We start from the raw sequence: 17,256 nt of genomic DNA, 5'->3' as shown, positions 1-17,256 counted from the left end.
ATCACATGTACATAAGTATTCACACCCTTTGCTATGACACTGAAAATTGAGCTCGAGTGCATCCCGTTTCCAATGATGATCCTTGAAATGTTTCTATAACTTGATCGGAGTCCACTTGTGGTAAATGAAATAGATTGGACATGACTTGGAAAGGAACACACCTGTCTATATGAGGTCCCACAGTTGACAGTGCATATCAGAGCACAAACCAAGTCATGAGGTCCAAGGAGTTGACTGTAGGCCTCAGAGACAGGATTGTATCAAGGCACAGTTCTGTGGAAGGGTACAGAAAAATGTCTGCAGCATTGAACGTCCCAACAAGCACAGTGGTCTCCATCATTTGCAAATGGAAGATGTTTGAAACCACCAGGGCTCTTCCTAGAGCTTGCTGCCCAAACCAAACTGAGCATCGGGGGAGAAGGGCCTTGGTCAGAGAGGTGACCAAGAACCCGAATAGGACAACGACCCTAAGCACACAGCCAAGATAACAAAGGAGTGGTTTCAGGATAAGTCTGTGAATGTCCTTGAGTGTCCCAGCCAGAGTCGAGACTTGTACCGGATTGAACATCTCTGGAGAGATCTGAAAATGGCTGTGCACCGACACTCCCCATTCAACCTGATGGAGCTTGAGACAATCTGCAAAGAAGAATGGGAGAAACTGCAAAAAGATAGGTGTGCCAAGCTTGTAGCATCATACTCAGAAGACTTGAGGCTGTAATTGCTGCCAAAGGTGCTTCAACAATGTATTGAGTAAAGGGTGAGAATACTTGTGTTTATGGGATATTTGAGTTTTTTAATTTTTTATTGATTTGCAAAACTTATTTGAAAACTTTTTTCACTTTGTCATTATGGGGTATTGTGTCTACAATGTTGAGAAAACCAATGAATTTAATCAATTTTGAAATATGGCTGTAACATAACAAAATGTGGAAAAAGTGAAGGGGTATGAATACTTTCCGGATGCACTGTATGAAAAGTAAAAGAAAGGACTTACCTTTGGTCTGCCCATGTCAGTAGCACATGGCTTTATAATATAATGTCAAACTCCTCTATCATTTGACTTACAGTTTTTTCCTTCCTCTGCCAGGCTAAATGGGTTTCACTAACGGGGTGTGCGCATGTTGACACACTTTTAGTGTCAAATTAATGTTATTTTAAATGTGCTTATACTTTTACAAACTTCTTTGACCATTACAGGAGACATATATCAACAAAATTGTAGCAAATGAATAATAAAATAATAATGTAATATAAAAAGTATATTTTAAACGTTATATTTTAGTCACCAAGAAGGAGGGACAAGAGAAAAATGCAAGTTTAGGGAGTGCTCAAGAGCCTATTGATATTTTGAATAAGATTTTAAATCCACTATTCGTTCAACTTTATTTACGTTTTGCCTAAGGAAAGGAGAACAAGTGCATGTTTTAGCCTTTTGGTCATGGATTATTTTAAATGTCATAGGTGGGACTGAAAATCTCCTCCATTTCTGGAATGACCCAAAAGTTGCTTAATTTTTTATCTGAATCTATACGAAAAAAGAAAATGCTGCAGCCAGATTCTGAATGGAAATGACACATAACAGCAGAAAGTGATTCGTGAATCTTTTGACATTTTACATACATATGCTTACTAAAGTGTAGTCGTTCACTTAAAAATAAAATCCATGATCGTAGTGAGCTTGTCTTATCTAAAACATCTTCTAATCTAGTTGTTCAATAAATATAGAAATCTACAAGTGTAAACCAGCACGTAAGGCAAAAACTCTATAATTCACATGATAAACATTGTCTTACAGATTGCTTACGTTTTATCATTCAAAAGTATAGCAGCCCTCATAAAACGAATTTGAAATGCAGGGATTTTTGCTAACATAGCTCATTAGTAAACAACATTCAGATTGCTTCCGCCTGGTCAGTTGTCAACAACATCTTGCAAGCAGTAGAGGTAAGTTGAGATAGTTGTTGTTCTCATGAAACGTATATTTCTTTATTTGTATAACTGTGTGATAATCAAAATGTTGTATTACAATGTATATGTTATACAACATGGGTTTTAAACCCCACAAATGCATTCAGGAGGGAAATATTTTGTAACGTATTGGAAGTGTTTCACCCATAGACACCAGCAGTGGAACAGTCCACAACACCCGGGTTTCCCCGCGAAAAGACGGCCCGCGCGCCTGAATTGCTTTATAGCATCCATTGCAAGAGACAGCAATCGAGAGACAGTCATTGTGGAGAAGCGCTGTAGTTACAAACGGCGTTTTTAACATTGTTTTAACGTATTTTTAAATCAGTTTTATTGTTTTATCTCAAACGTTAACTTAGCTGTGTACCATGCCATCCAGGACTTCCCTGTCTTTGCCAGAGGATGTCAGGAAAAGGTACGTTAACGTTTGTAACCTCTCTGCTAATAATGTCTTGATGATGTAGCTTGCATGCAGCTTGTTGTCTTGTCCAAACGCCAAAGCTACATAAAACCCGTATAACTCTCTGCTCTACACTTGCTCTGGTTGTTGCTCCTCTACTATTTTGCTTATCCTAGCATCTGCACCTAGCGTTAGCTTGTTGTCACTTGACAGTTAGAGCTGGTACTGCATACAGAGTTAGCATCCTGTTAGCCACTTAGCATGTTTAGGCTGTCAATAGACGGAGCAGCGTGTGAGATTTGGCGCCACTCAGGAAGTTTTGCTGCCTTTTTATTTCTGCTAGCTGCAGCCACACTGGCTTTATTACCACGACCCTGTTAGTAAATGTGTTTTCAAAATGACACCAACGAAGCTTTGTGTTCGTTGTTGACAGGCTGCAGGTGCTGGGCGAGGATGGAGATTCGGAGGAGGTAAGTTATGTCTGTTTCTAATGTTACTTACTGCTCTTGAAAGCCTGCATGAATAAAGTTGAATTCTAGATGCTCACTAATTAGTCTTGTTAATGACTTCCGTTCCGTTTTGAGCTCCAAAGACGATTAAATAAGACTGTAGATTCAGTGTTCTGCCTTAAATGGAAACTCTACTATTTTATTGTCTAATTCAATTATATTCTGTTAGCATGACTGAGTTTCTCAGATGCTTAGCGTGCTGACAGACATGTATTTAACTGTCATTTCGATATATAGTTTGGTGCATATCACCAAGGATATATAAAGACAACAGGCAATACTTTTTTCTGCCTACAAGAAGTCAGTCTCCAGGTGACACATTTTAGCATCAATCACAGTCAACACAACAATCTAAACAGGCCATATATTGTACGATAGGATTTTACAATTTGTATCATGAACCTACTAAACAGCAATAGTTAAAGGGTCTTTTTTAGTTTCAGTGTTTTATTTTAAGTTGTCATTTTTGACTTGATCTTTTATTTCTTCTGAAAATGCCTCTCAGGATCATGTGAAAGAGAAGCTCAAGTTGGTTCAGGAATTCCTGCATGTTGATGCTAAAGAACAACTGACCAGCCTGGAAGACAAGATGAACAAATCCGAGATCTCAATGGTAAGTGACTTTAACATTTTAAAACAATTTACAATTCTGAAATGTCACTGCCTATCATTTCTAATTGCGTGATGTATTGCAATGTTCTTTCCTCAGGAGATCTACATCTCTAAAGTAAAGGCCTTGCTGGGAAAAGAGCTTCATATTGAAAAGGGCTCTCATGTGGATGACGTGGAGCAGAATGGAAAGACGAATGGCTCGTCAAATGGTTCCCAAAAAGATGAGAACACTGAAGATGTAACCATGGATGTACAGGAGGAAGAGGAGGCTGTCAAGTCACCAACTGCCTCCAAAGGGAAGGGAGGCCGTAAGCGCAAAGCAAATTCTGACACTAAAAGTAGGTTTTAGAATTCCTTTTAACATTTGCCCTATAATGGCTGCAATATAAGATGGAAATGAGCAACACTATGTTAAGATATTAAAGGAACAACTCAATCTTGTTTTTATTTTTAAAGAGTCTCCAGCTAGCTCCAGGGTTACAAGAAACTCTGGAAAACAGCCAACCATCCTGTCGATGTTCTCTAAAGTGTGCGTATATGATTTTCTAGATTGTCTCGTGCTTTGTTCACCACTTCAGCAAGTGTAGAAAAAAATGTAAACAACTTTTCATACATCTGTATTCTGTGAAGGTCTTGCAGTCAGAAGCGCAAGTCTGAAGACTTGAATGTCGAAGCTACTAATGGACAAAAATCTACAAATGGACAAAAGGAAGTTACGGAAGAGGAAGAGGATGTTGAGGAGGTGAAGCTTTTTTGTCTACTAGTGATTTTCAAACGTGTTTTTCTCCACTCGTCTCGTATATAACACTGACCTTCTAAATCTCTTGTAGGTCCAGGACGAGAAACGTCTGAAAGTGGAATCAGTTGAAAAGTAAGCGTTAAGATCCCTGAAAATGAATGATGGCTATTAACACTAATGGAACAGACTAATACTTCTCTTTAATTCAGATCTGCTCCAGACAAATCGACGACTGAAACAACTAAGCCAGTTTCTGCTGCAAAGGTAATGACGTGTCTTAATTTTGCTCAGTGTCATAGCGGTTACAGTTTATGTAAACTTTCATCTTTAGTACTGTCAAACCTCATGTATTTTTTTTTTTTTTTTAAACAGACACCACCACCCAAATGTACAGACTGCAGACAATACTTGGATGACTCTGACCTTAAGTTCTTTCAGGGGGATCCTGATAATGCGGTGAGAATTTGTTTGCTACTTCCTGTGTAACTTTTATTGTTAACCTCTTAAGCCCCACGGACCTGGTTCCGTGGCTGAAATCGCGTGATTTGCAGGAAACAACGTCTAAGGAACCTTAATATTTAATAAACTATGAATATTTGATATCCTTATAACGGAAAAAAACTAATTTAACTGATCTTTTTCATTAAAAAAAAACACAATGCTAACAGTGAGCCTCTGAATTAGCCAGAGCGGAAAATGCTAACCTATTGCTGCACCGAAAATCACTCCTAGCCCCCTTATTACTTACTTAATCCTAGCTACACATCCAACACATCGTTTATGATCGTAAAGACACAATCTAACGGTGCCCAACTCAACACTGAAAGATACAAACTCGTGACGTTATCAACAAAAATGTGGATTCCTAAAGCTTTTAGTCTTCAAACCCATCATCCAAGGTTAGTTTTCACTATAAGTACAAAATATTTTTTGGACGGACACTATCATTTACAGTTCTTTACCATGTTCAATTGGAATTTTCTTTAACAGGGTGTCCGCGGGGTCTTAAAAAGTATTAAAAGTTGATAAATCAATTTAGCGAAAATTAAGGCTATTAAAAAGTATTAAACGGCATTTTCCAAGGTATTAAGAAGGTTCACAGCAACGACAACATGAAACACCCTTTAATTTACTGAAACGACATGTCGGGAAACCCCACAAGGCGGCCCCATGCATAGCGCGCCGTAAAATGCTGCTTATTATTTTAAGTTTCGTTGCCTTGCGCCGCTCTGTGTGTGGGGGGGGGGAACTAAACGACTACGGTAAAGGGTCCCAAGGTGGGTAGACCGGCATACGCAACGCTCTGGGGGTCCAACGGCTCCGTGTGTGCCCTATATGATAATTTTCTGATAATGATGAAATAGCCCGCCTCCCTCTCCCCACGTCTCCTGCTGCTGCTGGGCTGTCAGAAGAGGGGGAGGAAAAGAGAGGCAGTCACCGTTTATTAAATATTATTATATTATTATACAGAGAACAGAGTCGTTATCAATTTGTTTTAAAGCTCAATAAATAACAAAGAAGGCCTCTGACCGGCACTTTTCTAATTTTGTGCGGAAGATTGAAACTTTAACGGATATGTTGACCGGCGGAACATTTTTTTTACGGAAACTGCCGCACGGTCCCCTCGTTCCTTGGAAGAGGCGGAGAGGTGGGTGTTTTTCATCTGCTGGTGGACTACCTGAGAGATACAGCAGGAGAACACGCCGTCCACCGCGGAGAATAAACAAAAGGGCAACCATGGCAACCATGCTTCGGGGTCTTCTTCACTGCTTTTAGTGTATTTCGGGTGGCAGCAGCGCCACTTACAGGCCTGACATATGTACTACATCGTTTCCAGCATTTCCAGCAGTCTAGTGTGAACGGACACGTTAATGAATCGAATGCGTGTGAACGGAAGCCTTTTTTGCAATTGCGTATGCGTTTTACCGTATGCGTTTTACCGTATGCGTCCTTGTGGGGCCGGGGTCTAAGCCAAACTATATCCGGTCACAGAGATCTGCTATTTTAAAGTAAAGTCAACACATATAGACCCTAAATATAGTCTATTTTAAGAACAAGAAAAGTCTTAACATATATATCCTTTTTTGTAAACATATGACAAATGTGTGAGGATGATGACGTCAGAGCACCGTCCTATGTGCCAGGGCTTAGCCCCGGACAGCCCCAGCCCAATTTAACCCCTGGGTATTTGTGAGGGAGCTCCTATATGGCATTACCCCGCTGAAGCTCACCAAAGTTTAACATATTTCATAGTTCAAAGTTTTGTCAATTGTTTTGTTTATTGGTCAGCTACTGGTTTCTCATGGTTTCTGAGGAGTTTTACTGGAATGAAAGAACACAGAGTCTACAGAAGCAAAAAAGCAGCATACTGCATTAAAGCTGACCTTCACAGAGAGGTTGAAGTTCATGTGGAAAGGAGGCTTCAGTAGTCTGTCTGCACTCTGTTTAGTTTTGCTATCTTACAATCAATATAGTAAAGTGTGTTGCCAATGTAACCGGTTAGAACTCAAAGTTGCGATGAGGTCTTAAAATGTATGGAAAGGGTCTTAAAAAAGGTCTTAAAAGGTATTAAATTTGACTTCAGGATTCCTGCATATACCCTGTTTAAAATAAAAAACATCTATATTGATTCTGACTTATCTACATCCAACTCACAGGTTTATCATTACTTTGAGAAAAAAGATTATTAATTTGACCCTTTTAGAAGTGAAGTTATGGTCATTTGTTCTGGGAATGTCATTTTCGAGCCTGAAACCTGAAAAACAGGTTAATGAAACCCTCTATTACTTTAATGTTATTAAAATGTTTTAAATATACCTAAATTGATCAAACTAATGTGAAACCTGAAATGTCTGTGCTCTTTTTCAGCTGGATGAACCAGAAATGTTAACAGATGAGCGCCTCTCCCTGTTTGACTCTAATGAGGATGGATTTGAGAGCTATGATGATCTGCCACAGCACAAGATCACAAACTTCAGGTAAGCCATTCTTCACCAGTGACACTTTTGCATGTTGATCCAGTTCAGACGAACACGCATGTCCCTACTCATTTTGTACAGTCACATGTTTTTGTATTGCAGCCCCTGAGTAAGTTGTAGAGTAACCTTGTTTACGTCTTGCAGCATTTATGACAAGCGGGGCCACCTTTGTCCGTTTGACTCTGGCCTGATTGAGAAGAATGTGGAGCTCTACTTCAGCTGTGTGGTCAAACCCATCTATGATGACAACCCTTGCTTGGATGGTAAATCCCACATTTCAAGATCTTGTAAATATTTATTTTTCTTTTAGCCATTACAGTCAACCAGTAACTTGGTAACTTATCTTCTTGGTTTTATCTCAGGCGGGGTTCCTTCCAAGAAGCTTGGACCCATCAATGCCTGGTGGATCACTGGTTTTGATGGTGGAGAAAAAGCCTTAATTGGTTTTACTACAGGTAGCTAAGTTTCCTGTTCCAACGTTTGATTGATTTCGCCCTGTATGAAGTACTAATGGTTATCTATGTTCATTATCTAGCTTTTGCCGATTACATCCTGATGCAGTCCAGTGAGGAGTATGCTCCCATATTTGCTGTGATGCAGGAGAAGATCTATATGAGCAAGATAGTGGTGGAGTTCCTTCAGAAGAATCGTGATGCTAGTTATGAGGACCTTCTCAACAAGATTGAGGTGAAGACTTTTTCCTACAAAATAATGTATTAGTGAATTAGGACGAGCTGCAATATTCATCATGGTCCTTTTTGTTCTCGGATCTGTGATTAATGTGATGCAACAATGCAATTTATTAAGAAATCTGATTTGTTTCACTTTTCTATTTTTATAATTCCTATATCCCATTGATGGTGTGATTGACAAAGCTTTTTTTTTTTAATAAACTAATTGTTCAATTGATTCTTCTAATGTAATATATTGCAGTTTAGAGCATCTGACATGTCAATGGTCAATGTTGACAATTTGCAGGCTAAATAATAACAATACTCAAAAATAATGTTGCTCATATCAGGGCACTATAAAAAAAGAATGCAGGAGTTGTTAAGCCAATATTTCCCGATTGATAGCAGAACATTCGTTCGTGGAAGGAAAATCGTCAACTTTTGTTTCCTGCCCTCAGACCACCGTGCCTCCTGCGGGGCTGAACTTCAACCGCTTCACAGAGGACACGCTGCTGCGCCACGCCCAGTTTGTGGTGGAGCAGGTGGAGAGCTACGATGAGGCCGGGGACACTGATGAGCAGCCAATCGTAGTTACTCCCTGCATGAGGGACCTGATCAAACTCGCCGGAGTCACTCTGGGAAAGAGGTATGTCTTGAGAATTATTATGAATTGGTTCCTTAACATTTGTACTGACATGTTTCATAAAAGTAGGCTTATGGTAACTGTAAAAAGTAGGCATATGGTAACAAGAGTGCTTCAATGGTTTGAAGTTATTCACTTAATATGTTGCTTATATTCCTGTATTTCTGCTCCTCACTCCTCGTTATCCCTTATGTCTAACATTCCTTTGACATTTCCTAATGCAGCATGCTGCTGTACTGGTAGGTAGGCCTTCCACATGCATCCTTAGCTTGTACCGTGGTGTGTTTACTGTTTACTGTAATGCATTTAGAAGCTGTATGGATCAAGTAACTACAGCATTCACGCTAGACGTTGACTTTGTGGTTTATTTTTAGTTGAACTGCTTTATTTGAATTCTCACTATATGACAAGTGCCCAAGATTGATCTTCACTTAGTTACCACTGATTAAGAAACTCATTGAAAAAGATGTGTCTGTAGGCTTTGAAGAGAAGCTCACAAAAAAGTTATTTCTGTGTTTTGTATAAAACAAAGCTGTGTTTGTACTGTAAGAAAGTACCGTTAGTAAAATTGCTTTTATTTTATTTTTTACATTGAAGTCATGCAACCCTCATGGTTCTGGTGAAATGTAATTTAAACAAAAAAAGGAATTATAAAACCTAACAGTTTGTGAAGAAATTGTTATACGATGAAAGTCGTTTTTCAATTGAACCTTCAGCTCCTTAAAGGAAAGTCAGCCAAACTTCTAACTTTAGCATCGTGTACTAAGGGGTCTTCCTGCTCAAATAGAAATCTATTGCAAAGTTGAATATGGGCTTTTTATTACTCAGTAACTCAAACATGCTGTAAGGATGTTGGCTCTATTGGTTGCTTATTCTGATTTGCTTAACCTTTGGGTTTAGGGTATTCTGCCCCAGATCTATTAGTCAATTATTAAGTTACACCTGGGCATCCTATGTGCCTTCAGTAAGAGAACTCAAACACTATTTGGACCCCATGGGTTCACTAATCTATTATATCCTCGGAGAATCTTCCTAAGAAGTCTTTTGCAAAGCTTTTAATAATAATCATTTTGATTTTTAATAGCGCCTTTCAAGAAACCCAAGGACGCTTTACAATGGGAGATAAAATAACAGGTTAACTTGTGTGGGAAAACATGTTGGTCACCATCAATGCACACTTTGAACCTTTAGTCTTAAGTAGTGTTTTCTGTGGCCGAGGCCAGTTGCATCTAACGGGAAGTCTGCGTTCATCTTTAATGTTTGTTTGTTTGTTTGCTTGTTCCTTACGTTGCATGGCCTGATGCTGTGGTGTGTTGACAGCCGGGGGCTTCATTGTTGCCATTGCTCCACATATCATCAGGTGTTTATGCCCAGCCCAACGGACCTTTTCCTCTGAACACATTCCTCTGAACATATTCTATTGACAGGAGAGCTGCCAGAAGACAGTCCATTCGTCACCCTACAAAGATCGAGAAAGACAAGGGACCAACTAAGGCGACCACTACCACGCTGGTGTACCAGATCTTTGATACCTTCTTCTCTGATCAGATAGAGCAGAATGATAAAGAAAATGGTGGGGTCAAGAGACAGCGCTGTGGCGTCTGTGAGGTGAGTAGTGTCTGAACTAAACTAATTGTCTGTTTCTTATGTACTTGGCAGTTGTAATTGAAACTTGTTGTGTATGCCTTCAGGTATGCCAATCTCCTGACTGTGGAAAGTGTCCAGCTTGCAAGGACATGATCAAGTTTGGTGGAAGTGGCAAAAGCAAGCAGGCTTGTAAGCAGAGAAGGTAAGATTGTCTTCTGAGCCGATAACTCCAAACATCCTTAATATGCAACTTCGGAATGTTTGAGAAGTGGTTTCAACCAAAGGCTACTCTTAAGTTGCTTGATGTGTATAATGTGCACCCCTGCTTTTTATTGCTGTACTGTGACAAGGACATGGGACAACTTTAGTCCTTAATTCCTCTTGACATGTGTCCCTCTGTTAGATGCCCAAACCTTGCCGTAAAGGAGGCTGAGGATGATGAGACCATTGAAGAGGAAGAGTTTCCTGTGAAGGCCAAAAAGGTTACTAAAGTCAAGAGGAAGAAGCAGGCCCAGTGCAAGCTGTCGTGGATCGGAGAGCCAGCGCAGGTGTGTTACTTCTCCTAAGTACAAAGTAACTAAGTATTTGTTTGCTGTGTGGTTTTATATTAAATGTATTTTTCTCCAACCCCCTTCAGACCGAGGGAAAGAAGAAATACTACAGGAAGATCTGTGTGAATGATGAAGAGCTGGAAGTGGGCGACTGTGTCTCTGTTTCCTCAGAAGACCCCTCAGTGCCCCTCTATCTGGCAAGGTAAGACATCTTTAGACTTGATGGACTATGATAAGGTTTTGTAACTTTGGCTCGGATGCATCTAATGGTGTGTTTAATGTCAGGATTGCATCACTGTGGGAGGACCACACTGGGAAGATGTTCCATGCCCACTGGTTCCTTCGTGGGACTCAAACCGTGCTGGGAGAGTCTTCTGACCCGCTGGAGCTCATGCTTGTGGACGAGTGTGAGGACATGCAGCTCAACTATGTGCAAGGCAAAGTTAACGTCATGTACAGGGCCCCGTCTGACAACTGGTTTATGGAGGTACGTTAACTTCACTGCACGAACATTTGAAATGTTTTCTCATACATGTTCTCATGCTCACATTTATTTATTTATTTGATCAGGGGGGGATGGATGAGGAAATCAAGGTGATAGAGGATGACGGGAAGAGTTTCTTCTATCAGTTCTGGTATGACACGGACTACGCTCGCTTTGAGTCTCCTCCCAAGACCAATCCAACAGAAGATTGCAAGTTCGGGTAAGCACCAACCACATGTATTTGCACGAGTTATTTATTTTCAGTCATGTTTTTTTTTTACCCTTCGTTGTGGATTTGCCACCCTCGCTCTTAGGTTCTGTCACAGCTGTGCTAGGATTAACGAGCAAAAGGAACAGGAGACCCCTCGTGCGTTTGAACCCCTGCTGGACAAGGAGCATGACTCTAAGGTTTGTTATGCCCTGGCCTGCTATAAGGGGGATCAGTTCAAGGTGGGAGACGGCGTCTACCTGCATCCTGACGCTTTTAATTTCAGGTGAGTGAAGGCAATCCAAATGTTTAATATACTCAAACTTGTACAATTACAAACCTGTATACGAGACTCGCTGCCTCTGTTCTCGACTCTCAGTGTGAAGCCAGCCAGTCCCGTGAAGCGCTCCCATAGGAAACAGGATGTGGACGAGGACCTGTATCCAGAATATTACAGGAAGTCCTCCGACTACATCAAGGGATCCAACCAGGATGCTCCAGAGCCTTTCCGCATCGGTCGCATCAAGGAGATCCTCTGTCAGAGGCGTAGCAACGGGAAAGCCGATGCCTCAGAGGTCAAACTGCGGCTCTACAAGTTTTACAGGTAAAACAAATTGCAACTAAATTGGTTTTGATTCAGGGTTCTTTTTTTTTTTAATGTAACAATTGATTTCTCAGAATGAACTAGCTTTTGAATCCTCTCCCAGGCCTGAGAACACTCACAAAGGAGTCAAAGCCAGTTACCACACAGACATCAATCAGCTGTACTGGTGTGATGAAGAGGTGACGGTCAGCATGACTGAGGTGCTCGGCCGCTGTCAAGTAGAATATTCAGAAGACCTAAATGAGTCAGTCCAGGACTATTCCAGTGGTGGACCTGACCGCTTCTACTTCTTGGAGGTACATTTTATTTCATATTTGTTTCTGTTTTCCACTTGTTAAAGTTGGCATATCTTTAACATTAAAGATGTTCACACTGCATAGGGAGGAAACGCAAAGCTACAATATCCAATTAACATTGCATGAATTCACTGTATATGCTACACTGTAATGATATATGAAAACAGCTTTCAATGATGTGTCTGATCTTATACATGTACCGCTCTCCCAGGCCTATAACGCAAAAACAAAAGGTTTTGAAGACCCTCCAAATCATGCTCGCTCGGCTGTCACTAAAGGCAAAGGGAAGGGCAAGGGCAAAGGTGAAAATCCCTGATTTAAATTAAAAGAAAAAGATTGTTTGATCTTAATATTGTTCAATATTGCTCACTGAAAATGCTGAACTTTATAGGTAAAGGCAAAGGAAAGGCTGCAGCGGCACAGGAGCCTCAGGACTCTCAGAATGACGCACAGTCACTTAAAGTGCCCAAGTACCGCACGCTGGACGTCTTCTCCGGCTGCGGAGGCCTTTCTGAAGGCTTCCACCAGGCTGGTAAGTGCTGGATCTGTGCCACCCATTTTCACACGCATAAAATAATGGACAACTGTAATTGTATCCTTCAATGTAATGCTGAAAACACGACTGCTGGTTTGTGTCAGGTATGAATGAGACTCTGTGGGCCGTAGAGATGTGGGAGCCCGCCGCTCAGGCCTTCAGGCTCAACAACCCCGGCACCACAGTGTTCACTGAGGACTGCAACGTCCTGCTGAAGCTGGTCATGTCTGGTGAGAAGACCAATTCTCTCGGCCAGAAACTACCCCAGAAAGGAGACGTGGAGATGCTGTGTGGAGGCCCTCCCTGCCAAGGCTTCAGCGGGATGAACCGCTTCAACTCTCGCACTTATTCCAAGTTCAAGAACTCGCTCGTGGTGTCCTATATCAGGTCAGTGTTGGACCACATTCTCATCTTGACCATTTGAGATGTATTGTTGACATGAAGTTCACTGCAGTAAGTGCACCTTTTGAACATGCGTTTTCCTTTCCTGCAGCTATTGTGATTACTACAGACCCAAGTTCTTCCTGCTTGAGAATGTGAGGAACTTCGTCTCCTTTAAAAGCTCCATGGTTCTGAAGCTGACTCTACGCTGTCTTGTGCGCATGGGCTACCAGTGTACTTTTGGTGTCCTTCAGGTGGGTCTGACTATAGGGACACTTTTCCTTCCGGTCTGGACTTAATGACATTCAAAAATAAATTGTGCTTCTGACTCTTGGCATTTCCGGGGATGCCTTTCCCTCTAACATGGTAAACCTCCCAGCGAAGCATATCAGCACAGTGCCTCATAACTCCTAATGTATTTGACTATATCATATTCTGAGTAGAAGACAACAGGGAATTTCTTCAAATGTGTACAAACCTCCCCTTTGGCCATCTTTAAATTCAATGCAACTGTGACCTCCCAAAACATCTTTGGCCATAACTCAAAGAAATCAGATGCTTAGATTACACACAATGGTCTAATTGTAAAGTGATCACATTTTGGACCGACCCAACTTGACTGGCTGATGGCGGATCGTACTGTGTATATGTGATGTCATATAGAAGCAGACTAACCAATGAATCTCCCACCCAGATTAATGAAAAAGATAGTCCTGTATGCCAATGTTTATGACTGCAGAAGTCTGCTCCATCACTAACGTGCTGAACCCCCCCCCCCCTCCTCAGGCCGGTCAGTACGGCGTTGCTCAAACCCGCCGCAGGGCCATCGTCCTGGCTGCGGCTCCTGGAGAGAAGCTGCCTCGCTTCCCTGAGCCGCTGCATGTGTTCGCTCCTAGAGCTTGCTCTCTCAACGTGGTGGTGGACGAAAAGAAATACGTCAGTAATGTCACAAGGTAATGAAAACTTCCCCTACAGTACTATTCATTAGTGTAATTCTAGATCATACATTTAAATGTAATGTTCTGTCTACAGAGGTAATGGAGGAATCTACAGAACCATCACCGTCAGAGACACCATGTCGGACCTGCCAGAGATCCGCAATGGTGCAGCATCGTTGGAGATTTCCTACAACGGAGAGCCTCAGTCCTGGTTCCAGAGGCAGATCAGAGGCACTCAGTACCAGCCAATCCTCCGAGATCATATCTGCAAGGTGAGCTGTCTCTCTTTATATAAATATTCATCTTAACTTGATGTTAATGTTGGATTGTAACGTTATCCTACTTCTGTAAATGTATGTCAAAGCTATGTTTGTAACAAGAGCTCTTTGTTGTTGTCAGGACATGAGTGCTCTGGTTGAAGGGCGAATGCGTCACATCCCGTTGGCGCCGGGCTCTGATTGGAGGGACCTGCCCAACATGGAGGTCCGTCTGAGAGATGGCACCATTTCCAAGAAACTGCGTTTCGCGCACCCAGATAAAAAGAACGGCCGCAGCAGCACCGGGGCCCTCAGAGGGGTCTGCGCGTGTTCAGCAGGTATGGGGGCTGAGTTTACTACTTTATTAAGGATTACATTTGCAGTGTGGAGGCATTTCTGATCATGTTTGTCATTGTAGGGACCCCCTGCGACCCTGCAGACCGGCAGTTTAACACCCTGATCCCCTGGTGTCTCCCCCACACCGGGAACCGCCACAATCACTGGGCCGGACTCTACGGCAGGTTGGAGTGGGACGGCTTCTTCAGCACCACGGTTACCAACCCTGAACCCATGGGCAAGCAGGTACCTCAACTTTCTATAAATAAAATCATTTATAAATACACTCCCTTGAAACATCCTGCCTTTTGTGTAGATTGGACAAAAAACTGAATTCTGTCAAATTAAGAGTTGTCTGGGTTACCCAAATATCAGAAATTGCTTAACATTTTTACAATTATGGACATTTTACAAAAGGACGTCAGTGCATTTGTCTTTCAAGCCCTGGATCAGATATCCTGTAGTTGCATCTTAATCTGAGCGTGTTTTGTTTTCAGGGCCGCGTCCTGCACCCTGAGCAGCACAGAGTGGTCAGTGTGAGGGAGTGTGCTCGCTCTCAGGGATTCCCCGACACCTACCGCTTCTTTGGAAGCACCCTGGACAAACACAGACAGGTAACTTTCCTTTAAAGCAGGCAGTTGGGAAATGGTCTTCTTTTTTATCCTTCGGTTCCTAAATGACACCGGCAGCTCAGTTTTGTGTGTCCTGCTGTTCATCAGGGCTTAAGGTCTGGTTAAAGACCACCAAATGCTGTGGGTCAGTAATTATTCTGAGTAGACCAAGGAGACGCGTGCAGGACATTTTGGAATTGCATTTATCATGTCGCTAGTAACAAAACTACAACAGAATGCCAAATGTTGTTGTTGTTTCTGCCAGGTTGGAAATGCAGTGCCCCCCCCCCTCTCCAGGGCCATCGGCCTGGAGCTTAAGAAGTGTGTCATGCAGAGATTGAAGGAAGAACAAGCATCAGGTGAGCCATCCATTTTGAATGTAACTGTCCATGATTCACCTGACAAGTGAAGATGCATAAATCCTTATCACCTTTCCTTCTCTGCAGAGACGGTCAAACAAGAGAAGATGGAGGCCTCTGATTAGTCCCCGGTTCCATTTCAAGCGAGATCTGCTCAACAAACCTGATGCTGCGTGTCAGGGATCATTTGTTTTAAATAATCTGGCTTTCAACTGCGTCACTAAGTGGCTGCCATGAACTTTCAGTGCAGTGCCATTCCATGTTTGTTTTAAACTTTGCTTTTAATCATTGTGTTGAGAAAGGTACACTTCATTTGGGATCAAATTGTATGTAGTTTTTATATGTGTAATATTTCAAATAAAGCTCTTATGAAATGTACTTGTGACTTGCATGAGTCTGTGATCCCCGCCTGGCCTTGCTGTCTTTAAGAGGCTGCCCTCCAGCTAGAGTGAACTGGGAAGAGCTGATTAGCCACATTTACAGACACTGCTTGACCTCTCACTTCAAAAATATCCTAAGAAGGGTTTCACAGTACCTACTTGCCTACACAGTGCATCAATTGGCTGTGATTTGGAAGTTTAGACGTGTGGATTTAATAACCCCATCTGTTTTCATGTGTGATGTTAGTCCCCAAAGTAGCAAGAACATTTCGTTTTTAAACTTTAACTCCTGCAAAAATTGAGTAGTGACACGAGTTAATCACAGCCTAATGATTCTTTATAGTCTAAGCTTCATACAGTGGATATATGGATTAACAAAAATGTTAAAGGTTGAGCAGTTTGCAGAACACAAGGCATCAATAATAGAAAATGTCAACCTTTTGAAACAACCACATTTTTTGGTTTTCTCTCCCATTGATTATATCCAAGGATTAATCCTTTAAAGCAGGAGTGTCAAACTTGAGGCCTGCAGGCCAAATCAATTGTATGTGGCCCGCAAGAGCGTGCAAAGAATAGAATATGTTTGTTATACGGTTAGATGCCGCTTTACAGAAGCACGTTGTCTATAAACTACATGTCCCATAATGCATCTCATTTTGTGACATGCGCACTGAAGAGTCTTGCAATTATTTTCCCTAGTCTTCTGCTTTCAGACGTTAATTACGTTTTTATTCTATCTGATAATCCAATACATTTTATATATTTATAGTCTTAAAGTTACAACTGGCCCTTTCCATAAGGAAGAAAAGGAGGGATGAAACCCTCTTTAATGGTCACACGTGCAGAGCACAGTGAAATTAGTTCTCTGCATTTAACCTTTATATACACTGAACAAAAATATAAATGCAACACTTTTGTTTTTGCTCCCATTTTTCATGAGATGAACTCAAAGATCTAAAACATTTTCTATATACACAAAATAACCATTTCTCTCTCATATTGTTCACAAATCTGAAAAAATCTGTGATAGTGAGCATTTCTCCTTTGCCGAGATAATCCATCCCACCTCACAGGTGTGGCATATCAAGATGCTGATTAGACAGCATGATTATTGCACAGGTGTGCCTTAGGCTGGCCACAATAAAAGGCCACTCTGAAATGTGCAGTTTTGCTTTATTGGGGGGGGTCTGCAAACCCTAGGGTTAAACC

The 17,256-nt window shown here is 41.6% G+C and overlaps 1 protein-coding gene across 1 annotated transcript; it reads left to right on the top strand.

The window, feature by feature from the left end:
* The first annotated feature begins 2,196 nt into the window (after window positions 1-2,196).
* Window positions 2,197-16,045, top strand: dnmt1 (DNA (cytosine-5-)-methyltransferase 1). The gene is made up of 34 exons (XM_079644877.1): window positions 2,197-2,383; window positions 2,802-2,838; window positions 3,383-3,490; window positions 3,587-3,827; window positions 3,946-4,018; window positions 4,120-4,231; window positions 4,320-4,360; window positions 4,438-4,492; window positions 4,601-4,684; window positions 7,097-7,206; window positions 7,351-7,469; window positions 7,569-7,661; window positions 7,742-7,893; window positions 8,336-8,523; window positions 9,948-10,128; window positions 10,212-10,309; window positions 10,511-10,655; window positions 10,745-10,860; window positions 10,944-11,145; window positions 11,229-11,362; window positions 11,457-11,636; window positions 11,730-11,954; window positions 12,058-12,250; window positions 12,462-12,552; window positions 12,642-12,782; window positions 12,890-13,172; window positions 13,279-13,420; window positions 13,953-14,119; window positions 14,199-14,376; window positions 14,504-14,699; window positions 14,780-14,943; window positions 15,195-15,311; window positions 15,574-15,667; window positions 15,755-16,045. Exons 1-34 carry the CDS (start codon window positions 2,337-2,339, stop codon window positions 15,790-15,792), a joined length of 4,545 nt encoding a protein of 1,514 aa, XP_079501003.1. The 5' UTR covers window positions 2,197-2,336; the 3' UTR covers window positions 15,793-16,045.
* The last annotated feature ends 1,211 nt before the right edge of the window (window positions 16,046-17,256 follow it).

The sequence above is a fragment of the Notothenia rossii genome, assembly GCF_949606895.1.
Source record: "Notothenia rossii genome assembly, chromosome: 8".
NCBI lineage: Eukaryota > Metazoa > Chordata > Actinopteri > Perciformes > Nototheniidae > Notothenia > Notothenia rossii.
Note: the sequence above shows the minus strand (reverse complement) of the source record. Positions and strands in the feature narration are given on the sequence as shown.